Source organism: Delphinus delphis, chromosome 7, assembly GCF_949987515.2.
Source record: "Delphinus delphis chromosome 7, mDelDel1.2, whole genome shotgun sequence".
Taxonomy (NCBI): domain Eukaryota; kingdom Metazoa; phylum Chordata; class Mammalia; order Artiodactyla; family Delphinidae; genus Delphinus; species Delphinus delphis.
The window spans coordinates 8991322-9017964 of record NC_082689.1 but is presented as its reverse complement, the minus strand read 5'-3'; the positions used below and the strand labels follow the sequence as shown (position 1 = coordinate 9017964).

Genomic DNA, 26643 nt, shown 5'->3' with positions numbered 1-26643 from the left:
GATGAGTGGCTGGAGAAGTTCGTGGTCACTCAGACCTATACATGTGTTTGGGAGATTTTAGTTGGAACTGGAAGGTAGTTCCTAGCTCTCTATGCAATGCACTTGTTATTTAATAGAAAAAAGGAACGTGGGTTGTCAACGATGAGCAATAAAAGTCCTCTCCAAAGCATATGGAACAGAGATGTGGGCCAATTTTTGTTTTTTGATACTGTGGGGGGTTTTTTCGGGGGGGGGAGGGGACAGTCAAGGGTATCCTTTTCATATTTATTTAACTCATAATAATCTTAGAAATTGCCTTTTGTCTATTTGATCAGAATTTAAAGATCAATATTTTTAAAAAGACACTTAGTGAACATTTATTTCTGATTACTTTTTGATAATTAAGTCATACTTCCATGTTGTACATTTTGTGATACTTGATCTGTTTGTAAGATGATAGGACAAATAAATACAAAGAGAATTTGAAGTCAAAAGACTTGCCTTGAATTCTGATGCAGACGTTCAACATGGGATCTCAGGATGGACCTTTTATGTGAATCTAAAGACGTACAGCAAGTATTTACCATAGAAATTGGGGAAAGTGGGAAGGGGTAGTTTCATGGATAGAAAGTGTTGGATTTAGAGAATACACATCACAATATAATGCCCAAGTGATCAGTCAATTAAGTTCATTCTAATATAACATTAATAAAAAGTCAATGCAAAAAAGTTGTGAAGATCCAAAACAGGATGGTTCTACAAATTGTGCCACAATCTTGGGAACCCAGATCCACCCTTTCAGTATTTCATCTTGGTTAATTACATGAATCTATTACACTTTAGTCAGAATTTTTCCATGTTTATATTCATGGCACAAACAACATACAGGTGGCAACTTATAGATTGGAACAGTTAAGTGAGCAGGTGTGGGTCCAACTTTGTACATAGCAATAGCTAGATTATAGGTGCTTACCTAGATTTCCTGCTCACTTATCCTCCAAGACCATCTAGGTGGTGGCCCCTAGCCCTGTTCTGGCTGGGTTTCAGATTAAAACTTTCTGGTTAACTCCTGGTTGTTTATGTATCAATCGTTTCTGTGGCCTTCTTTGTTTTGAGAACTGTTTTTCAGTTCCACTCAATACATGTGTCTGGAGTCTTAATGCAAAGCAATATGCCAAATGTTACGAGAATGTAACATGTTGGCTGGTATTCAGTTTTGCCACATTCAGTTTTGGGGCTTCCTGACTCATTGAGGGTGATACATATGTAAATAATAAAAGCACACTATAATCGAGGTTTTGAAAGCTCAGGAGTGAGGAGGAAGATTACTGTGGGGGTCTTCATGGAGGAGCTGTTATTTAAAAGTGGAATTAGACATGGGCAGGATTTTGAACAAGTAGAGAAAAGGGGGGCATTCCCAAGGCGGGGATACTCATGCTGGCATTGCTGTAGTTTTCCAAGAATTTCAGGGAGGGGCACTATAAGTCAGCTATTGAAGGCATTGCCTGTGTGTACCTATTTCCTCTGTAGATATTCTTTTCCTGTGCCATCAGCAGATAAGTTAGTTTATTGAATTACAGTGGACAGAATGACAACACATATACATTGGAACAGTTAAGTAAGAGCTGTGAGACTATAGAGGAGAAAGGGTTGTTTTTATGTGAGAAACATGGTTTAAGGTGATCACTTTGCAGTTATACATAAATTTAACTTTGACCGTTTAGGCAAATAAAGGGGAAAAAAGCAAAAGCAAAGCACAATGGACATACCAATTACAAGAAGCATAACAATTCTTTAGAGTAAAAAATGTTCTCTATTACTGATTTTTAAAAATTATGAAAATGTTCAAGTATATTCAAATACTCTAGTATAATGAAGTTCTAGCTCCAACAGTTACTAATATTTTGCTCACCTTGTTTCATCTATCCCCCCCACCTTACTGTTAGGGAGGGGTGGTACTGTAGTATTTTGAAGCAAATCCCAAATCACGTGTATTTCAGTATGTATGCCTAATTGATAAGGATATTTTTTACATATCTACTATATTATAATACCTAACGAAATTAACAGTAATTTCTTAATTATCCTACCCAGTATAATTTTCCTGACTTGCCCAAGTATCTTTTGTATAGTTTGTTTATTTGAATCAGGCTCCAGAGAAGAGCCATATATTTGACTATGTCTAGTGAGTTTCTTTTATTACTTAACATTCTCCACTGCCTTTCCTCCCCCGCTCTGCTAATGCTATTTGATTTGCTGCAGAAACCCAATATTCGTCTTGTCGAGGGGCCCTTGTTCTGGGTTTGACTTGGTGATTCCATGTGATGTTTAACTTGTTCCTTCATCTCCCGTGTTTCCTATAGACTGATAGGTTTAGGAACTTGATTAGCTTCAGTTTTTTTTTTTAAGTGGAGGAAAGGAGATCAAATATTTTTATAGATGGACCTTTCTACTTCCTATTGCATCCTATCATGAGACACATTGATGTCTGATTTTCCTATTTTTAATGATAGATCAGTGTTCCAAGTTATCAGCTCCAGTTATCTACTATGAAGTTCTCCATCAACCTTTCACCTATGATTTTAATGGCTGTTGATAATTGTTGCCTAGATCCCTTATTTCATCAAGGATTGCAAAATGATAATTTTCTACTTTTCTTTCTACATTTATTAACTATATGAATCTTCTATAAAAAAACTTTCCCTTTCAACTATTTGGTTACCCTCAAATACAGGCTACGCAGTAAAGACAGGATAAATGTGCCATTCCCTTTCTTTTATTTACCAGTTTGGGGGGTATTGAGTTCTCACAAACTCTAAGGTGACGAATGAATTTTCTTTTTTAGTATTATAATTTTCATGGGTTTTAATGTTTTATATTAACTGTATTATTGTTACTTGTACTACTATTAAATACATAACATATTATATATGCAAATTTTAATTTGCATGTCAATTCATTGCAATAATTTTTCTTTTTTATGCCAAAATTGTACCATCTTAGGCCTGTGGGAGCCTTTCAGATTGGCTCCTGTGTCTTTTTTGGCAGGACCTCATCCATCTTTGCTTTCTGAGGTAACATGCCCTAGGCTCGGCTCATCTTATATATTTTCCTGCTCCTTCATGGAGCCCTGGTTCCTTTTATTGGGAATGATCTTGTACTAATTTTTTTTAATAGCACTTTTATAATCAGGAAAAAACTGTACATGTACATTGTAAATATTTAACATTAAGAAAAATTTAATATGGAACACACATTCTCACTACCCATTATTAACCTCTGATTTTTTTCCTCTTAGTCAACATATGTGTTTGCATATATAGAACACATGACTATTTTATATACATATATACACTCATATGTATATGTGGTGCATATAAATACATATATGCACCTTTGTATCTAAAGTGTTTTCAGTTAAAAGGAATTGTGGGCATTTTTTCACGTCAGTAGAAATCTTCAGAAGAATTGATTTTTAAATGAGTTCACAATGTTCAATTATATTTCCTGGGGCTTTTTCCCTTTTTTTCAACTGTCTTAAGTAATGATTCAGCTGCCATCTTGGTACATAAATCTAAGAGAAGCAGGTTTAAGAGAGAAGCATTTTTAAGTCTCCTGATACATAGTGAACATATTCATTGTCATATGAAAGACACTGGTTAATCTGATAGATGGTGCATTAAGAGTTGGAGTCAAAACCTTGGAAGTCCTTTCTCTTCCACTTTACTAACTAGCTTCATGGTGTTTGAACAAATTATTCAATATCTTTGTGCCTTAGTTTACTCATCTATAGAATAGAAAAAAAATAAAACTTAGTAATGAATCAGAGGAGTTCTACTCTTTCCTTGAGAATCAAAAGATAGTTTGCTTGTTCTACAGATATTCTACAAGTATGTTCTAGACACTGTTCCAGGGTCTGGGTATACAACAATGAATGAGTGAAACAAACAGAGTCCTTTTCCTGGGACATATATGTCAGGTAATGGTGACAAGTACTGGAAGAGCAATGAAGCGGGATAAGGAGATGAGATTAGGGGAAAGGTGCCCTTTTGGAAACATTGGTCAGGGAAGACCCTGTGAGTAAAATGAGGGAGAGAGCCATAGTGATCTGAGCAAAGAACTCTCCATGAACAGTATGAGGAATGTACTTAGGCCGGGCCCAGGAATGTCAAGCCAGGCAGTATGGCTAAAGCCTCGAGTGTAAGAGATGAGGACAGAGAGCAGTAGATCAAGGAGCCTTGCAGGCCTTGGTCAGGAGTGTGGATTTTATTCTGAATGAAGTGAGAGGTCATTGGGGGAGGGAATAAACAGAGAAGTGACGGGGCTTTGTAAACTGTGAAGTGTAGTACTGTAGGAGAGATCTTACATTATTTAAAATATTGCTACTATTACCACCATGGCAACCATCTGATTTACCATCTAGGCTATAAAAAAATGTCAGTCTAACTCCTGCATCGTATCCAGTGTTGCACATCATTGGCCCCTGAAAGTCTGATCAAGATACATTAATTGCAAAGGACACTTTACAGGTCGTCTTGTATGCTCTTGAACACTTGATTTTGGTTTTGACATAGTTGATGATGAGCTTTGTATATGGTAGCTTTGGTAATTAACCAAAGGTCCAGTTGCTTCTTAAAGCTATCCATGGTTTATTTTAATGGAGCTGAGTCATTGCATCTTATTTGCAGCTTAGAAGGGCATGTAGCCTATCCTTCCAAAAACTGAATCAAAACTTTTAGATGCAGGTTTTAAAAGGATAAGATCACTCATCTTATATTGCTATACAGTCTGTGTGGATACCTTTTTTTTTTTTTTTTTTTTTTTTTTTGCGGTACGCAGGCCTCTCACTGTTGTGGCCTCTCGCGTTGCGGAGCATAGACTCCGGAGGCGCAGGCTCAGCAGCCATGGCTCACGGGCTCAGCCACTTCACGGCATGTGGGATCCTCCCAGACTGGGGCACGAACCCGTGTCCCCTGCATCGGCAGGCGGACTCTCAACCACTGCACCACCAGGGAAGCCCTGGATACCTTTTTTAAAACCCATTTTGGCCTTGGAAACAGTAGTCATGAATCAGATTTTAGAAGGGAAAAAAAAACCATGTAATTATGCTTAACTGCTGTTTATTCAAATTTTACCATATGCAGATGCTGTTCTAAACACTTGAAACACATGCAATTCTTATACCAAGTTGTTAGGTTGCTATTGTTTCTCCCATTTTAGAGATGAGGAAAGGGGGCTTAGAAAAGTCTAAGTCAGCTAAGGCATGGTGAAGCCAGGATTTGAACCCGGGTTATCTTTAAAGCCCGTGTAATTAACTACTGTGCCTTATATAATTGCCCTACCTTACTATATGGGTAGTCTAGCACCTAACACAAGATCTAGCATGTTGTAGATATTTAATATTTATCTGAATCAAGTAACATTAACCCTAGAAGCAGGGGATTTAGGTCTCAGAGCCAGCTATCTAAAAAATGGATTCAAATGTTTACGACATTTCACACTTTCCATGACTGCTTAATTAAGTACCTTGATAGTCCTCTGCAACAGTCTTATTATTATATGTGGGGTTTTTTGTTTGCAGTTTTGGCATTTGACCACCAAGTTTATGAGTCAGATCTAACATATATGTTAGCACAGAGTCCTGTGAACTCAACTGTTTAGGAATGTGTTGTCATTCAGGAGCTTTTCTGTATTGTCTTAAAACATATACACCCACATCCATATATGCCAGAATGTTGTCTTCTTGAGAGCAGCCACTCTTGGTGCCTTAAGTTTGTATGGTACATAGTGAGTGCACGGTTGGTACTTGAATGAATGAATGTCCTAATTAGTGGCTTATGGACCATTTGACTACTTTTCAATATTTATCAGTACATAGGTGACTAGAGTTAGCTGCATTTAGGGGAATGTTGCATGAGCCCAAAGCAGTCAGATTGCCTAAGAAGGTCAGTGCCTAACAGTCCTAGCTAATGGTGTTACCCTTCTAGTTTCCCAGTGGGTGTTCTGTATGTTCTCCAGCGGTTTCTTGGTATGGAGCTTTGTACTCTGAGGAGTATTAACCTAACAGACCAGTGACTTGAAGTTTTTGTGCTTTGTAAGATGGAGGTGACCATTTCTGCTATCATCTGGTCTCCATCTGTTTTAGAGAAGAGTCGAGTCGCCATGTGAAAGACCACAAATATAGAGCAAGTAACAAAAAGAAAAATATATATCAAACTGTTAATACTAGCTGTCCCTGTAGGCTTTGCAGGTGATTTTCACTTTCTACCTTGAGTAGTCCTTTAATGTTTGAATTTTGCATGATGAATAGTATAACCATTTTTTAAAAGCTAGAAGTTTAACACTCAGTGATGGACATAGATGCAGGAGTAGATAGAAAAACTTCATTTATTCTGACTCCCAGCCTAGCCCTCTCCTCCCTACCCCAAGGATATAGAAGCTAGCTAAGGACTGTGCTTATGTGAACAGTGGCACAAAAAGCAACCCCACCCACCTTTTTAAAGTGATTTCAGTGGGTCAGTAAATGTCCCAGTCATCGTGGCGCCCAAATTTTCAAGAACATCTCCTAGGGGTGATATTGGCCCCATTGACAACCACTGCCCTTTGTGGAGAATAGCGAGGGTCTACACTTGATGTCTGTAGGGACAGAGAGATTTAGAAAACAGAATTTACTGAAATTGTGAACTGATTATATGGAAGAGTTAATGAGTGGAAAGAGTCTGCTATGGTGACCAGGTTTTGTGATTGGGTGAACAATGGATCCATTCACTGTGAAGGGGAATTTAGAAAAATAAGCAGGACTTGGGGATGAGGTTTGAGTTGCCTTGAGGACATCTTTCGTGGAGCAGTAGTTAGAAATGTAGGCTGATTGGTCGGGGCTGGAGGTAGATTTCAGGTTGTTGAAAACGTGGGTAGATGAGATCACTCAGAGAATATAGGGTAAGAAGACAGCCAAGATAGAACCTTAAAGTACATCACCATTGGAAAAAAGATGAGTCATTAAGTTAAAGGCAGAAAGAAAGAGCATTTGGAAAGACAGAAAAACAAATGCGTGAAACCTAAGGGGTGTAACAGTGCTAAATGTTCCTGCAAATTCCTTTCATGCAGATTTAGCATGTTATTTCATAAATATTAATTTTAGTTTAAAAGCATGCTAAATTATTCCCCACCCTGGCCTCCCTCCTCCCAATTTTCAAGTTATATTTCCCCTCTAACTCTTCTTTACCTTTGGGATTCAGGCATACACCACTAATAAACCATCAGGAGCACGCTTACCGCCAGTGTGCGAGATGGTAGGCACGGGTTTCCACAGCCCTCTAAATGCGGACATGGCTGGCGTTCTGCCAGTGGCATTGGTAGTTTTGACTCAGCCCAAGGACTCCTACTGAGGTTTATTATGAACCAATTTTGTTTTTGAAGGGATCGGGAAGTGAGTATTTGAAAACTAAATGAATTTTTTCAATTATAGTACGTATTTCTGTCCATTTCCTTCATGAACTCTAGTTATGTCTGAAACATAGTTTAGGCAAAACATAGTTTAAGAAGAAATTTGAATGTACAGAATAGTTGAGTGGCAGTGAAAACCCATATATCCATTTAGATTTAAAAATTAAGATTTTTACCATACTTGCAAGTTTGTGGTACTCTGGCTTAGAGGTAGTTGGCATATTTAGGGAACAGAAAGGACCTCAGCGTGGCTGGACCTCTGTGCGAGCCTCTGTGGGCTGTGCGAGTTGGAGATGGGTAAAGCTATGGTAGGGAATTTGGATTTTACCATAAGGGCAATGAAAAGTTATTGAAGGGCCTTACTCAGTGAACTCTTGCTGTTATTGTTCCCTAGAATTCTCTCAAACACGTATGACAAAGGAAGAAAGTGGGAAATGAGAGTCAGGCAGGTGAAAAGTGTCTTGTAACCATCTTATCCTTTGTTTAACCATTGCTACTTCCAGCTTTGGCATCTTCATACTCTTGGGATTGTCAGTTCCAAAACTCAGACATGTACCTGAGTGTTTCACATCCTTCAAGGAGACAGAACCCTGTGAATAGTTCTGCTTGATGGTGGACCAGGCCCCTTTCAAGGCACCGTCTCCACTCCTGGGAGAAAGCAGTGTGGGCTGGAGAGTTCACTCTCAGTGGTGCCTTTGCTATCATTTGAGCACTGTTGGAAGGTCATGAGTTATTCTGTGAAGGGATTCACTTCTATTACTTGTAAGGACTGAAGTAAGGAGACTGAAGCTTCATGTTCAACCCTTAAACTAAGTTTGTATGTGGTTCCAAATCTTCGTGTGGATTTCAGGTTGTTCTTTATTGTCTCTAAACTTAGTGATTCATGAGATCTAGGTTAGTCATCCATATTTTTTTTTAGCTGTGTGTGTGTGCACATGCACGTGTGTGTAACATTAAATAGCTTTCTTATAGATCATGATCAAAGTTTGCTGGTTTTATTGGCTCTGACTTTGGAGATGAGTAAGATTAGTAAATTGGCAGCCTTACTTTTCTGTGTCATTCAGCCTTCCATGGAAATGTTTTATGAATAGTACTTTTTATGTATTAAGGATAGATTGTTTTATATTATTCATTGATTTCTTTACACTTAGTTTTTTTTTTTTTTTTTGCGGTACGCAAGCATGTGGGGTCTTCCTGGACTGGGGCACGAACCCGTGTCCCCTGCATCGGCAGGCAGACTCCCAATCACTGTGCCACCAGGGAAGCCCTACACTTAGTTTTATGTTTATCAAATTATACATGTGAAATTGAAGGACGCAAATAGTTACAAAAAGAGCTTGTAAGAAAAAATACCAGTTGCCCACTCTCTTCCTGCTCCCCAGAGGTACTCCCTCTTTTGATCAATTGTTTTGGGATCTTTCTCCCCATCTTTAATGAACATGCTTATATGACACATCCATGATTTCACCATATTATAACATTTGCCTCAATAGCTGCTTTTGTTTTCTTTATTAAAGTCAGGAACACGATAAATACTTAGTAGCTCTGTGCATATTAATCTAACATGTTTATTAAAACTTTTATTTCTTAACGCATTTCTCAGCCTTTTAGCAATCAATGTTCTAGGCACATGTATTGGCTACCTACTTGGTCATCACTTAGCAGCCATTCATGAATTTTAAACTTTTCTATGTTTTCAATTAATTATTTAAAAAGTTGGAACGCTGAGTGGCATACATTAGCATAAGCTTAATGCAAAGCAAACTTAGACATAAGAAATTCTAATGCAGAAGTTTTAAGGGGTATTATTTCCTTGTTTTTGACCCCCCAAATCTGTCTTAGTTGTGTTGATCAAGAATTGGTGGATTTGAGGATGTAAATGAAAGAAATAAAAGGATTTGTTTAATTATTGCACTCAGGCTTTAAAGTAAGAACTATATGATATAGTTTTTATTTATACTTTTTTTTTTTTGCGGTACGCGGGCCTCTCTCTGTTGTGGCCTCTCCCGTTGCGGAGCACAGGCTCCGGACGCGCAGGCTCAGCGGCCGTGGCTCACGGGCCCAGCGACTCCGCGGCATGTGGGATCCTCCTGGACCGGGGCACGAACCCGTGTCCCCTGCATCGGCAGGCGGACTCTCAACCACTGCGCCACCAGGGAAGCCCAAAGTATAGTTTTATTAGTTTATATGTTCTGTAGAATCTTGACTGCCCAGTGTATTAATTAAGAGGAATGATTGTGTCATGCTTCCCCTTTCCCTCAACAAAAGCATTTTATATATGTATTCTCTTCTGCAGCTGTACTCTTTTTGCTGTGGACCAATATTTGGTGTGTGGTAGGACTTTTTTTTTTTTTGGTAGGACTTTTTAAAACCCCCTTTGCCCTGGGAAGTCACTTCTTCCGCTGTTGAGTCAGAGCTGAAAATATCTCTGTTGCATGGCACCCTAACATTTCCTGCAAAATTCCATTAAACATTCCCACCTTTTACCCAGCATTGACTTATAGATCACTGCTATTATTTGTGGAGTACAAACAGGGAAGATTATGGTTTCATAGGACTTATCGTGAGTGTGAATCCACTCTGTTCATAGAGAAGCAGGCTGCATTGCCCCCTACCCTTCTTCAAAAAAAATAAAATAATTTTAAATAAATAAAAAGAAAAAAGTAATGGAAAAGAATGATCCAGAATTTGGGTCCCATCTTGCCAGGTAATCAGAGAGAAAAATGTAACAGCCACCTGTAGTTGATCCAAACTTCTTGTCATAGAAAAAATATTTGGAAGTAAATTTAGAACCTGTGTTTGAGGACATTTCCCTTTGGTTAATGAAGATGTGGTTTTAATGTGATCAAAAGAGGATTTATAAGCTGACAGAAGGTGAACTATATAGGTGATATTTGAGTATAGAGATTGGTCAAAACATCATATCAAAGCATGTCAAGAAATAACATACTTGTTCATGATTTAGTTGTAAGCTTCTTGTTAGCATTCATTTGCACGTTCTTTTCCCCTAAATGTTTATTTGTAAACAGATATGCAGTTCACTGTATCTCATACTTTAGAGAAAAAGCATTCCAATACTTTCTTCCAGTGAAGTCTTAGGCATAGGTCAAAGGAAGTGTTATGATGCTGTTCAACAGAGATACTTTATGTTGATGGGGGAAAAAAACCAAAGTAGGGTTGAGGTATCTGAGACCCACCTCTCCCCACTTTGGCAGAGGTGGGCAGTGGGTGCCAGGGATGGTGAAATATAGGAGTTTGGAACTCACAGTTTGAAAATCACTCATCTAAGTGATCTATAAGGTTCTTCGGAAAAGTGTTGTCTTTTGGTATCTTATATGAGATTGTTTAATGCCTGTGAGTGTAAATTATTTTAGTTTATTTAGTGAAAGAAATTGTAACTTCTGACATGTTCCAAAGTTACTTTCATTGCTTATCTTGTTAACTTTGTTTTTTCATGGTGACCTTTTGGAATAGTTGATGTCCTCCTTTTGCATGATGTAATATTGTGGTTTATGTGGTTGAAATGTTGTTTTCTGCTACCTGCAAAATTTTAAGAACTTCCAGAAGTTCATTGTCCCCAGAATTTGTGCAGTGAGTTCCTTCATGGGATATAGTCATATCCAGGCAGAAAAAGTACACGTTGAAACCGTCACTTAAAGAATTTGAGGATCTGATGGGAGATATGTCCAAGGCTCTGTCCAAGGTTCTCTCCAGCCCTGAGACCATAGGATTGACTGAAGAGGAGGAAGGGTGTACCCACAGGATGCTGAGGAAGCAGCATCAGCATGAACACTGGAAAAGGCGCATCTGGAGAGACCTAGAGAGTGGGTCTGTTGCTAGTGCTTTTTGGCTAAGCTCCTTGCCTAACTTTTTACCTCAGTTTCCTCAACTGTGAAACTGAGATATCTATTAATTGGAGGTATAGTGTGGTGATTAAGGACGCTTTGGATCAAGACAGACCTGAGCTGGTTTTACCCCTTAGTACCTTGAGGCAGTTTCTTAATGTTATTCAACTCATTCAATGTTACCTGTAAATGGGAGTAGAATTAATGTCCTCGGGGAATTGTTTGAAAAGATCCCATAGATGATGGATTCAATTGCTTAATAGGGAGCCTGGCGGTGCTAGTTACCCTCCATCATTAGCACCATCATGTTCCTCCTCAAATGGGTGGTTAGGAGAGCAGGGGATTAAAAAGATATTTTGAAAAGTACAAAGTGTTCTGTAATTTTATTATCATTTCTTATATATTTGTGGGTTTCCTAGTACTGATTTTGAAAGCGATATAAAGTAACTTTCTCAAACACTGTTTTTCTTCTCAGATTAGGGTTTAGAAAGTATGTCTTCTGTCCACCTCACTTTTTCTCACTTGTACCATGTGCTGTGTCCCCAGGTGAAGCAGGCAGAGCGCAGTGAGGCGCCGGTCGCTGCCGCCATGCCGTTCCCATTTGGAAAATCTCACAAATCTCCTGCAGACATCGTGAAGAACCTGAAGGAGAGCATGGCCGTGCTGGAAAAGCAAGACATCTCTGACAAAAAAGCGGAAAAGGTGTGTATTTGGCTTTATTTTATATTTTTAATCTTTTGATTAGGAGCAAATGTAAGACAAGTTATGAGGTGATTTCTAAAAATCAGTAAATCTCAATTTGGGTTTATTTGGGGTTTTTAAAATTTAGTCCTAAAGTGGCATTTGCTGGTGCTTAAACACCACGTGTTTTCTCCTGTACTGCCATCTAACAAATACATTTTTGACTTTTTTCTCAGTTTTTCATTTGAGGTTTTCAATTCTATTTAAATTTCGGGGTTTTTTTTTCATTGTTGATGTAGTTTATCTCATTTCTGAAATCAGTGTTTCCACGGGTAGTCCTCTTAGGGAGATAACCTCTCCTGATTTTCTTTTTGTGTTCTCTGTATCCATGACAAGTATCTTCTTCTACCCAGTCACCACAGGCCAAAACCTGACTTTCATACCAATCTGTCCCCCCCCCCCAAAAATAATCATCTTTCAATAAATAGTATGAACCCCTACTTCCTAAGGGGTTTATGAATTGATCCCAACTTCCATTCCTACTTCACGAAAATCCTCATGACCTTTTTTATGGACCTTAGCAGTAGCCTCTTTAGGGCTCTTTCTGAAATATCTCCCCTGCTTTAAACCTTCAGTTCAGCCTTCTCACATAGTACACGAGACCCTTTGTGACCTGGCCTGTGCTTCTCTAGGTGAATTTCAACCCCTTTCTCCCTTTTTCTGTATGCTCTAACAATCTCAGCTTGTCTCTGTTCATTGAAAGCAATTAATAGCAAACAATTAGCCATACTGTCTTTGTCTTGTTTTCACCCCTGCACCATTTTCCCCTCAGCCCCCATTCATTTTTCAGAACCACGCAATTCATTTCTTTTTCCCGTATGGCTTCCCAGAATATTCCCTCTCCCGACCTTACCCTTACACTCTAAAATGAATCTACCATTTGGCCACCTCCTTTGGAAATGGCAGGAGTGCTGCCATCTTCAACATGAATTTATTTGTGTCATATTTTTTCTTCCTTACTAGACCTTGAGCTCTTTGACCCATGTGTCATTTCTGGCCCACCTGTGCCCTCCACAGTACCTGTCTCCCATGGGCTGGATGCCTGATGATTCACTGGATGAGTGTTTTGATTGGAACAGGATTTTCCATCCTATCTTTTATTTTAGCAGGTTGTTTTTTGTTTTGAGTTGACACTTAAACTGCTTAATTTCTACCATCTTTTTAAGTCTAAGACTGTGGTTTACCTGTATTCTTATAAAGAAAGGAATTTCGCGCTCGTGGGATTAAGATTTGTAATTATAGGCTATTTAGTTGTATCTTTCTGTCACTGGAAGCAATCTACAATTAGTGAAATTTTCTATAATTCAATTTTACTTTAGATCTTCCATGGAAATTCTAGACAGTTTCTTGCGTACCTTAGTAAGAGATGTAGATAAATGTTAATAATATGATGAAACTAACTTCTTTTAAAGATGGCTGTTATGTTATTTTGGTTGAAGTATATGAAGAAAATCTGGCCTCATACAGATGCATAATTGGAAAAGAGAGGAGTATTTTAATAGCCTTTCAGATAATTTTGAATATTTTTTGATACCACAGCAAAATTCAACAGTTGATAGTTTCTTGGTTGTAATAGACTCAAACTGTATAAATGAACTTTTCGTACTCAGTACTTTGAAAAGGTCCTTTATCCATGCATGACTTTGTAACATGCACTGGTCATTTAGAAAATATTGGATCACTGAGTTACATACATCTTCCAAACGTTGACACATTATTCAGTATCAAAAATTCACATTTTAAAATATCACCACTGTGATCTCATCAGAAAAGTATAAGTTTTGGAAAGTGGTCAAACTTACTTATGTTGTATTCAAATTTCAAAATTCAAATCTGGCAACAAATACTGTTCGTTGGTTGTTTTCCTTAAGGATACAGGTTCACTTTGTTTATTTTTGAGAAAATGTCTGCCAAATATACAAGCCGGAATAATTTGTCAGTTTTTCTTTCAAGGAAAAGTGATGTTCCATAAAGAAAATAGTTTGTTCAGCTCATAGCTCAAACATTATCATACAAGTACTTTTCTTCAAGACAAGCAGTCTTCAGTAAGGGGCAGAAGGTGCTTTATGTGTACTTCCTATTTATCACACCAAGTGTTAAAAAGTTGTATGTATACTCAGGTCAAAGTTTAATAAAATGAATTTTTTTCCTGCTTTCTCATGACACTCTTAAGTGAAACAGTTTTTTGAAGCTGAGTGCGTGATGATGAAAACTACAACGATAACTACTATAGTTTGTTGTCACTGCCTTGACTTAGGCTAGAGGTCAACACCATCAGTGCAAATGGCAACGGTGGAAAAAGGCAAATTATGTGTTTACATTGATATGAAAGCAGTTTTGACCTCATGGACCCCTTGAAAGGGTCTCAGGGAACCTTTTTTGGTAACACAGAGGTTGAGAATTCTTGCTCTAAACATAAGCAAGAATAGACCTCCTGCTAAATAAAGCAAAGAAAATTAGTTAAATTTATGAAAAATAAATTTTATTTCAAAGGAAGGGGACAACTCTGAAGATTGAGGAGCAATCAATGCAAATTACTTTCCTGAAATAGATTAGAAATAGGGAGGAAAACCCTGAACTTTCTGATTTCACTGTCTTATCAAGATTCAGAAGGAAATAGCACTAATGCAAATGGTGAAGAGGGAATGAGACCTGAAAACAATGGAGAGATGAAAATACAACCTCTAAATTAAAAACCACGAAAAGCAACTTCGACATCATACTTAAGACTGAAAACTTGAATGTAGTCCCATTAAAACCAGGGTGCTTGCTATGACTTTTTATCTAGAGTTGTTCTGGAAATTCTAGGCAACACATAAAGAAACAGTTTAGAAATAAAAAACACAGCTATTTAAAATAAAGAGGGGAAATTACAATGTTGAGATATTCATATATCTTTACAAAACACAAGAGAATCAGTGTGAAAATGAGAGTTCACTAGGGCAGCTAAATACAAAATGCATAGCTTCCCTAAATACCATCAAAACGATCTAGAAATTGTAATTTTTTTTTTTAAAAGTATTTTATTTACAGTAGCAACAACAAAAAAATAAGGTGTCTGGGAATACTTTCATCAGGAAGTATGCAGAACCTATATGAAGAGAACTATAAAACCTTATTCAGAGGTACAAAAGAATACTTGGTCCATGTTATTGGATGGAATATAGTTAAGATGCCATTTCTTATCAAATTAATTTTTAAGCTTAAAGCAGTTCCATTCACATCACAGCAGGATCTTTTTGTACCCTGACAAAAAATGATTCTGAAGTTGTGGAAGAGTTAATAAAGTAGCTACAAAGTTGTGCTGGAATTTAAGGAATATGAATTCTACTTTGTTTTGAAGCAAAACACACATTTCACACATCCACTCACAGTCTTTCCAATCATGGTTAATGATACGCCATCCTTCTAGTTGTTCAGGCCAAAAGTCTTGAGTCATCCATGACTCCTTTCACACTTCCCAGATCCAATTCATGAGCAAATACATCCACTTTATTGCGGGGGGGAAGGGGGGTGTTAAAAAGCCAGACTCTAATGACCACTTCACCCCGTTTTCTTAGTCACTACCTGGGTCTGAGCTACCATTATCTTTGCTCCGGATTACTGTAGTATTCTTCTAACTGGTCTCCCTTGCCTTTCCACAACCATAGTGATTCTTTCAAAACATGAGTCAAATAATATTTCCCTTAGAGTAAAAGTCAGAATCCTTACAAGGGCTGAACTAAGTTCTACAGGTCAAATCCTGCCTAGGCCTGTTTTTGTAAGGCTCATGAGCTAAGAATGGTTTTTACATTTCTAAAGGGTTGGTTTAAAAAGCAAAGAAGATTACGCAACAGAGACTTTATGTGGCCTATAAAGCTTAAAATATTTCCTGTCTGGTGCTTTTACCAAAAAATAAATGCCCACCCTTGCCCTGGTCAGTCAGGCCTGTGACCTCAATGGTCCCTTCTCCTAGTATTCCCCCCACATTGGCTTGCTTTTCCTTGTGTACTTCAGTCACAGTCCTGCCTTATGGCTTTTGCATTGGGCTGTCCCCTTTACCTAGAATGTTCTTTCTCCAACTCTCTGCTTGGCTAACTCCCTTATTGCCTTCAAGTCTTTGCTTAAATGTCACTTTTCACCCAACCCCCTATTTAAAATGCAGCCTAGTCCCCGGCATTCCTGTTCCCCCGGTCTTGCTCTGGTTTTCTGTGTATCACTTAACACCTTTAATATACTTAATGATTTTTTGTTGTTGTTTTTACTAGTTCTTCCCTCTGTTAGAACATAAGCTTTCCAAAGACAGCTCGATAATTATTTTTTATTTATTGAAAATGGAATACAGAGTTAACATAGTTCTGTCAAGGTAACTCTTCTAAACTCTTAATTCTACTGAATAGGATAAAACATGTATTACTGAGAATGTTGTAATAATTTGTATGTTGAGTTTATGACCAATAAGAGGGTATCCCAGCCAGATATCTTCTGAACTTTATGATGGTGACCAAGTATCACATTCCCTTGTAGTGCTACCACCCACAGAAATAGTGAGATAAATGACCCTTCTCAAGAGATCTACCCTGTTGGTCCTAGTATCTTCCATATAGTTTTGTGTTTATTAATTATCTTCCCCTGTAATTCAGGATGCTTAGTGGACACTTTTCCTGATTGGATGAATAATTATACCCAGTGGATCTGATTAGTGGATAACTCTGAGCACCTAGGCAGGGTTTTGGTGATCTGTTGCAGGATACTGTCCCCAACTTTAAACTTTTAATAACATTTATTGTCACTGATTTATCTGAGGAGAATTAAAAGGTTTAATTAGCGGAGCTTGTGAATGATAAAAATTGGAGAAGGATAGGAAACTCTATAGGTGACTAAATCAGGCACCAAAGAAGGGTCAATGAGCTGGGGGTAGTGGGGCAGGAGTTGGAGGAAGGACATGATTGTAACTGATAAAATGCAGTACAGATGAAAGTATAGCTCTGTACTAGGGTCTAAACAGATGAGATACCAAAGGAGAAAATACAACATGATTACTAAAAATATTTGATTAAACCAAAAGAAGGCAGAAAAAGAGGGAAAAATGGCTTTAAGGAACAGATGGAACAAATGGAAAACAAATAGCAAGATGATAAACTCAAATGTACCATATCAATAATCACATTAAGTATAGATGGTCTGAACACCCCAATTAAAAGGCAGAGATTGTCAGGTTGGACAAAAAAGTCCTATCTGGATGGACCTAGAGATTATCATATTAAGTGAAGTAAGTCAGACAGAGAAAGACAAATATCATATGATATCACTTACGTGAAATCTAAAAAAAAAATGATATAAATGAATTTATTTACAAACCAGAAATAGACTCACAAACATAGAAAATAAATTTATGGTTACCAAAGGGGGGGTATAGCAGGGATAAATTAGGAGTTTGGGATTAACATACACACATCACTATATATAAAACAGATAAACAACAGGAACCTACTGTATAGCACAGGGAACTGTATTCAATATCTTATAATAACCTATAATGGAAAAGAATCTGAAAAAGAATATTATATATATGTATAACTGAATCACTTTGCTGTACACCTGAAACTAACACAACTTTGTAAATGAACTATATTTTGATTTTAAAAAATGGTTAAAAGAGAAAAAATCCTAACTATATGTGCCTACAAGAAATGTACTTAAAGTGACAATGACACAATTAGGTTACAAGTAAAAGGATGGAGAAAGATATACCATGTTAACACTTGTCAAAAGAAAACTGGAGGGGCTCTATTAATATCAGACAAAAATAGATTTCAGAGCAAAGAATATTATCCAGGATAGTTATTTCATGATAAAATAGGGGTCAGTTAATCCAAGGGACATAACAATCTTAAATGTTTATGCACCTAATAACAGCTTTAAAATAAAGCAAAATAAAGCAAAAACTGATAAAACAAGAAGATGAAACCATCAAATCCACAATTATAATTGGAGATTTCAGTACCCCAATCTCAATGACTGATAGAAGTAGGCAGAAAATCAGCTAGTAAAAGGCTAAATGTATGTGACATGTACCTGTGATCACAGTGGAATTAAATTAGACATCAATAACAGAAAGAGCCTTGGAAATATTCCAAAATATTTGGAAACTAAATATCATACTTACAAATAATTCATGGATCAAAGTTATTTGAGTGGAATAAAAACATAGCAGAGCTAGTGAGATGTTGCTGAAGCATTACTCAGAAATTTTATAGCACTAAATGCATATGATAGAAAAGAAGAAAGGTCTCAGCTTCTACCTTAAGAAAGTAGAAAAAGGAGAGCAAATTATAAAGTAAGGAGAAAGGATATAAATAAAGATCAAAGCAGAAATTAGTTAAATAAAAGCCAGAGCAAAAAATAAAACCAAAACTGGTTCTATCAGAAGTTGAATAAAATTAATAAAATCTAGCTAAGACTCATCAGGAGATAAAAACAATTACCAATATCTGGAATAAGAGAGCTGACATCACTACAGATTCTACAGGTATTAAAAGGGTAATAAGGAAATATTATGAACAACTACTTGCCAATAAATTTAACAACTTAGATGAAATAGGCAAATTCCTTGAAAGACACAAATGGCTCAAACTCACTCAAGAAAAAAATAGATAACCTTAATAGCCCTGTATCTATTAAAGTAATTCAAAATTTAGTTAATCTTCCCACAAAGAAAAATCTAGGCACAGATGGCTTCACTAGAGATTTCTACCAAACATTTAAGGGAAATATAACACAATTTCTACACAAACTTTTCCAGAAAATTTATGAGGAATAGTTCTTAACTCATTCTATGAGTCCACGATTATCCTGATACGCAAATCAAAGACATTACAAGAAAACGACAGACTAATATCCCTCATGAACATAGACGCAAAAATTCTAAACCAAATTTTAGCATTCCTGATAAAAACTCTGCAAACTAGGATAGAAGAGAACTTCCTTGACCTAGTAAAGGGCATGTATAAAAACCCTATGGGTAGAGAATGGACTTGAGGACAGCGGGAGTGGGAAGGGTAAGCTGGGATGAAGTGAGAGAGTGGCATGGACATACATACACTACCAAATGTAAAATAGCTAGTGGGAAGTAGGTGCATAGCACAGGGAGTTCAGCTGTGGGCTTTGTGACCACCTAGAGGGATGGGATAGGGAGGGTGGGAGGGAGGCGCAAGATGGAGGTGATATGGGGATATATGTATATGTATAGCTAATTCACTTGTTATAAAGCAGAAACTAACACACCATTGTAAAGCAATTATACTCCAATAAAGATGTTAAAAAAAAATCCTACAGGTAGCATTATACGTAATGGTAAAAGGCTCATTTATCTCTAAGATCACTAATAAGACAGGGATGTCCACTTTCACCTCTTCTATTCAACTTTGTACTTGTAGATTGCAGACTATGCAGTCAGGCAAGAAAAAGAAATAAAAGGCATGGAAAGAAAGAAGTAAAAACCTGTATTGATGATATGATCACCTACTCAGAAATGAAGGAATCTACAAAAACCGTAGTTGAGTTACTGTATGAGTTTAGCAAGGTTACAGGTTATAATATTGATATACAAAGAGCAATTGTATTTCTCTGTAGTAGAAATGACAGAACCAAAGTTGAAATTTAAGAGTATCATTTGGAATAGCATCAAAAAATATGAAACAGAGATACTCTGACAAAAGAAATGAAAGACCTGCACACTAAAAACTACAAAATATTGCTAAGAGAATGAAAGACCTTAGTAAGCGAGAGATACACTTTATTCATGGGTTGGAAGACTCAATATTGTTAAAATGTCAGTTCCCTCCCAAATGATTTATAACTTCATTGTAATCCCAGTGGACTTTTTAATAGAAATTGACAAGTTGGTTCTAAAATATATATGCAAATGCAAAAGACCTAGAATAAAACAGCTTGGAACAAAAAGTTGGAGGGTTCACACCATCTGATTTCAAGAATTATAAAGCTGGAGTAATCAAAGCAGTGTGATATCAACATAAAGACATATTAGATAGACAAATAGATCAGTAGAACAGAATAGAGAATCCAGAAAGAAACCTACACATGTATGGACAATTTTTGACAAAGGTGAGAATGCAATTCAGTGGAGAAAGGACAGTAGTTTCAACAATTGGTGCTGAAACAATTTGATAGCCACGTGCAAAAAATATGTTGGACCCATGCCTCATACCATATACACAAATTGATTCAAAATGGATCACACAACTAAATGTAAAACCTAAAATTATAAAGCTTATAGAGAACAGGAGAAAAATCTTCATGACCTTGGGATAGGCAAAGAATTCTTAGATATGACACCAAAAGCATACTCAATAAAAGAAAAAAATAATAAGTTGGAATTCACCAACACTAAAACCTTCAACTCTTCAGAAGACACTGTTGAAAGCATGAAAAGACAAGTCACAGACTGAGGAAAATTTTTGCAAAGCATATATTTGATAAAAGGTTACATTGAGAATATGTGAAAAAAGAAAACAAACAATCCAGTAAAAAAAAAAAAAAATGGATTAAGTATACAGTTCACCAAAGCTGATACACAGATTTCAGATAAGCACTTGAAAAGATATTAATCTTAGGAAATTGCAAAGTAAAGCTATGATGAGATACCACTTCACACCTATCAGAATGGCTAAAATTGAAAATACTGGCTATATCAAATGCTGGTGGTTATGCAGAGCAACTGGAACTGCTGGTGGGAAAGTAAGATAATACAACCACTTTGGAACAAAGTTTGGCCGTTTCTTGAAAAGCTAAACTTACATCTAGCCATTTCACTCCTAGGTATTTACCCAAGAGAACAAGAAATATATGTCCATACAAAGACTTCTACATAAATGTTCATAGCAACTTTATTTGGAATATCCACAACAGGAAATTGCCCAGGTCTGTGAATAAACCTGTTGTGACACATCCATAGAATGGAATACTACTCAGCAATAAAAAGGAATGAACTATTGCTGTACACAACAATATGAATGAATCTCAAAATAATTGTGTTGAGTGAAAGAAGCCAGACTATAAATAGTACATAATGTATGATTCTGTTTATACAAAACTCTGTGAATAGCCGTAATGACAGAAAACAGATCAGCGATTGCTTTGGGGTTGGCAGGGATGTATGTGGAGGGTTAGAGTGGGGTTGGTGGTATGAGGGGATTACAGTGGAATCATGGTGGTGATGGGCATGTTCACTGTCTCGAGGGCTTCAGAGGTGTGTACAAAAGACCAAAGTTATCAAATTGTACTCTTTTAAATATGTGTGCTTTGTTGTATGTTAATTATGACTCAATGAAGAGAGTAAAAGACTATCCGTGTACCAATTGAGATATAGGTGGCTTAGAAACCACAGATGTTTGCCCTGAGAATAAATAGATCATGTAATAAAGCACCTGAAAAAGACTATTGAAAACCTAGGTTGCAATAATAGAAAAACACTAAATTCAAAATGATCATCTTCTGCTCTGTGTAGATAATAAGTCCATGTTTGAGGATGTAGAGAAACCAGAGTATATTGAGAGGGGAGTGACCAGGTTAGTACAGAAATTCAAAGTTCTGCCATGAGAAACAGTTGAATGAACTGGAGGTGTGATGTAGAGAAAGAATAAAATTTGAGCCCTAGAGCTCTTAGTAAAATGTTTTTAGGGGATCATCTAATATCAGATAAGGGAAGCTTCCAGACAGTGACAGGAGATAGAATTAAGGCCCCGTGAGTGGAGGAAAAACAGGGAGTCCAATTTCATCCTGATATTAGGGAAAATAATAAGTAGAAGTTGGCTTCCATGGGAGATCGCAAGGTTCCTGTTTCTGGATGTGTATTGGTGTGGGCTAGGTGGTCACTTAGGTCTTTTAGAAGGAATTCAAGCTTTGTACGATTGACACATTGTTATATCCAACGCCATATTTTGCAAGGTGCCTTTGTAGAGAATAGGCCTCCGTCTTATTTTGAGGTAGAATTATTTGTTGTTATTATTCTCACGATCCACATGAAGAAAGCTCTTGTTTCCTAGAACACCTGTTATATTAGAATCAGAGGTGGTATTCACTCCTAGCTCTGCCAAACCCATGGTAAAATTTTGTCTGTTTTTGCTTTATTCATTATATCCATGGGCATTTTCTCACTCATTTCTTGTGATCTTGTAGACAAAATGATAAATATAACGTTTGAGTGTTTCTTTCTTTGTAGTGTGTTGATGTTTTTACTTGTTCTGTATGGTACACAGTTGCCATATTAAGACTTGTCTATAATACAAATAGATTACTCCCTTAGGAACTGTGCCATACCTTTTAAAGAGAATTTGAAAACTACTTTCCTTATACTTTTAGAAAACACGGTTTATCTTACCATCCCTATTTTTAGGTAATTGGGGCATGGGCGTGGGGTGGAGTGGAATTTGTTCTTTCATTGCTGACAGCCCCATAGATCTGCATACATAATGACTGGTTACACACTCTGCCCACTGCATGCTATGTAAAGGAGGTATAGCTGCCTTGCTCAGCTTATCCTTGGTTCCCTTCATCACTGTGAATGCATGTGTTCACAGTGTTGAATAGCTATATTCACTCATTTCATGAGAGGAGTAAGTTTGCTGGCATATTTAAGAGGGGGGAAGGGAATAGCCTTTTCATAGCATAGCCATCTAACAGTGACTCATGGTTACTAAACTTGTTTAGAGTAATCTTTGACACCAGAAGGTTATTAATAGGTTTTTTTTTTAGTCCATGATCTTTCAGCTTAGTATACTCAGACATTTTCTTTAGTGGAGAGACACATATGTGTGTAGGATTTTTTTTTAATTTAGAAATTAATATGATAATAGAATTGGTCTCATTATTAAGTATTTGGCACCAGCAATATTTCTCAGTTTACTTTTAGATTCCATCTCACATCCTTTATCTTAATTTACTTTAAGAACTTCCTTTTTTTAATGAGATCATCTAATCCCTTTTTGAGAATGAATTAATATTTAAGGCAGTAAAATAGATTGATATATATTTAGAGGACTTTGTTTAAAATGATTCTTTTGCTAAAGAGTGGGTATAGTGGGATAGGGAGGGTGGGAGGAGGGAGATGAAAGAGGAGAGAGATATGGGAACATATGTATATGTATAACTGATTCACTTTGTTATAAAGCAGAAATTAACACACCATTGTAAAGCAATTATACTCCAATAAAGATGTAAAAAAAAAGTGGGTATAAAGAAACTCAAAAAAAGAGAAGACTATATAAGACAAAATAATAAATGATTTAAGCCTCCTCCTCCTCAAAAAATCTGGGTTCTTTGAGGCATTTCTCAATAATAATAACTAGTTACGTGTAAATTATACATGTAAATTATAAGTTACGTGTAAATTATACACTTGGTTGTGTAAACTAATAGGGAACAGAAGCAAGGAAAATTCTGCTTAATCATTTCAAAATTGCTTCTAAAAAAGATGACTATAAAGAATGATTTGCATTTGAATTATGTTTCCTTATGCTGAGCTCCATCCTTACAGTAGTTAGCAGGACAGTTTTTTTTGCAAAAGATAACAATAAGAGTAATTACTGTCATCACTTCCATTGTCATCTTTTGCAGAAGATTCCCAACTTGATTGAATTCATAGACATTTTAGTGCCCTTATATATATATATGGGCAGATAGATGGACACATGGATCAAGTTTTGTCCCTGTTCTTAAGGAGTTTATAAGCTAGTAGAGGAAATAGGTATGTAAAACAATATAGTGTAGAGATACTTGGAGGTATGAGTGAAATTCTATGGGAACCAAGAGGATAAAGCAGTTACTACCTCTGTCAGAGACGGGTACATTAGATAGCATTAGGTGACATTTGAAGTGGTTTAAAGGTGTTTGGCAGGCAGAGAGTGAGAGGGAGCAGAATGTGAAACAGACTAAAGCATGGCATATCCAGAAAACAGTGACAAGTTCAGGGTGACTATAGGAGTTACCAGAGGAGAATGGTAGGAAGTGAAGCTAGAGATGTAGATTGTGGTAGATTGAAAAGTGCCCTATTTACAACCTAAAGATAGACTGAGGGAGCTGAAGAAATCTGCAGTTGTTGTTGTCCTGCTTTGTTTTAAATCTTTATCGTTAGATAATTTTTAATTCACAGGAAGGTGCAAAAAAGTATACAGGGTGATCCCATGTACCTTATACCCAGTTTCCCGCAATGTTAACATCTTACATAACTATATACAGTATCAAGACCAGGAAGTTGACGTTGGTGTAGTCCACAGGCCTTATTCACATTTCACCAGCTTTACAGTTTTGTGAGTGTATGTGTGTAGCTCTGTGCAGTTTTATCACACGTGTAACCACTACCACAATCAAGATGCAGAGCTCTTCCATAACCGCAAGGCCCCCTCCTGCTATCCCATTATAGCCACACCCATCTCCTCTCCCCCATCTCTAACCCTTGCTGGCAACCACTAATCTGTTCTCCCAACCTATAATTTTGTTATTTCAAGAATGTTTTGTAAATAGAATCCTATAGTATGTAACATTTTGAGATTGGCTTTTTTGCCCATTCACCTTAATTCCCCATATATCTGTGCAAGTAGTTGTGAATATCAATAATTACTTTTGATTGCTGAGTAGTATTCCATTCCATGAATGTACCATAGTGTGTACATAGGGTAAATGTTTAACCATTCACCCTTTGAAGGACATCTAGAGTGTTTCCAGTTTGGGCTATTACAAATAAAGCTACTATGAACATTTTCATACAGGTTTTGTGTGAGCATAAGTTTTCCTTTCTGTAGGATAAATGCCCAAGAGTACAATTCTTGGGTAAGATCATGTTTAGTTTTTTTTTTTTTTTTTTTTTTTTTTTGCGGTACGCGGGCCTCTCACTGCTGTGTCCTCTCCCGCTGCGGAGCACAGGTTCTGGACGCACAGGCTCAGCGGCCATGGCTCACGGGCCCATCCTCCCGGACCGGGGCGTGAACCCGTGTCCCCTGCATCGGCAGGCGGACTCTCAACCACTGCACCACCAGGGAAACCCCATGTTTAGTTTTATAAGAAACCCACCAACCTCTTTCCCATTACATTCCTACTAGTAATGTTTCAAAGTCAGAGATGGGGTGAGATTGGAAGTGTTGTAAAGATAGACATAATGGCAAAAGATTAACTTGATAAGAGGACTCTGATGACAAGGAAAGCTTAAGGGTAAGGAGGAGAAGCAAGATGTGAGACTAGATTTCTGAGGGAGGATTGAAAGGATTTGATGGGTGTCCACATTTAACCTCAGGTTCACATATCCTTTGGCCTTTACTTCTACCCACCAGATATCTTTCAGAGCATGAGTGAATAAACTGTGGCCCAGGTCAGCCCATTACTTGGTTTTGTAAATAAAGTTCTATTGGAACACAGCCATACCCATTCATTGACACATGGTCTGTGGCTGTTTTCCTGCTGCAGTGGCAGAGTTGAGTAGTTGTGACAAAAACCATATGACCCACGAAAAGAGAGCTACGTACATATCTAAAGAAACTTGATAAGATACTTCTTTTAAAATTTTATTTATTTATTTTTGACTGCGTTGCGTCTTGGTTGCAGCGTGCGGGCTTCTCATTGCAGTGGCTTCTCTTGTTGGGGAGCACAGGCTCTAGGCTCACGGGCTTCAGTAGTTGTGGCATGTGGGCTCTAGAGCGCAGGCTCAGTAGTTGTGGTGCACGGGCTTAGTTGCTCTGCGGCATGTGGGATCTTCCCGGACCAGGGCTCGAACCCATATCCCCTGCACTGGCAAGTGGATTCTTAACCACTGCACCACCAGAGAAGTCCTGATAAAATACTCTTGATGAGATAGATTATAACAGGATTCTTATTGCGTGAGAAATCGGGGGTGTGGTGTGCAAGGCAAGTGTTGTTCTGTGTTTGTTTTGCCTTGTTTTTTAAGGGTGTTTTTTTTACCCATTTTTAAAAATTGAAGTATAGTTAATTTACAATGTTGTGTTAGTTTCAGGTGTACAACAAAGTGATTCAGAAATATATATGTGTGTGTATATTCTTTTTCAGATTATTTTCCATTATAGGTTATTACAAGGTATTGAACATAGTTCCCTGTAGTGTACAGTAGATCCTTGTTGTTTATCTGTTTTATATATAGTAGTGTGTACGTGTTAATCCCAAACTCCCAATTTATTGCTCTTCCCTTCCCCACACTGTCCCCTTTGGTGACCATTAAATTTGTTTTCTGTGTCCGTGAGTCTGTTTCTGTTTTGTAAATAAGTTCATTTATATCATTTTTTTTAGATTCCACATAGAAGTGACATCATATGATACTTGTCTTTCTCTGTCTTACTTCACTTAGTATGATAATCTCTAGGTCCATCCATGTTGCTGCAAATGGCATTATTTCATTCTTTTTTATGGCTGAGTAATATTCTTGTTTTGCTTTTAAACTTAATGTTCCACAGACGTGCAAAGGGTGCTCTGGAGAAGCAGGCAGGCCATGGTTTCAGGTGTTCTTTCTCCCTTCATCCACTTTTTCAATTTTACCTTATCCTTATTGGTATGTTAGGGTTCTACACAAGGTCTTTACTTTGAAAAATGATGGCAGCAGGATTAGGAAGTGTGATTATCAGTGGCCCCC

The 26643-nt window shown here is 37.3% G+C and overlaps 1 protein-coding gene across 1 annotated transcript in view; it reads left to right on the top strand.

The window, feature by feature from the left end:
• CAB39 (calcium binding protein 39) overlaps positions 1-26643 on the top strand; it is an 86903-nt gene that overhangs the window by 24072 nt on the left and 36188 nt on the right. Inside the window, exon 2 of the mRNA XM_060015955.1 lies at positions 11817-11972. Coding sequence (XP_059871938.1) covers positions 11859-11972 — 114 coding nt within the window. The 5' untranslated portion in view covers positions 11817-11858. The remainder of the gene's footprint in view (positions 1-11816; positions 11973-26643) is intronic.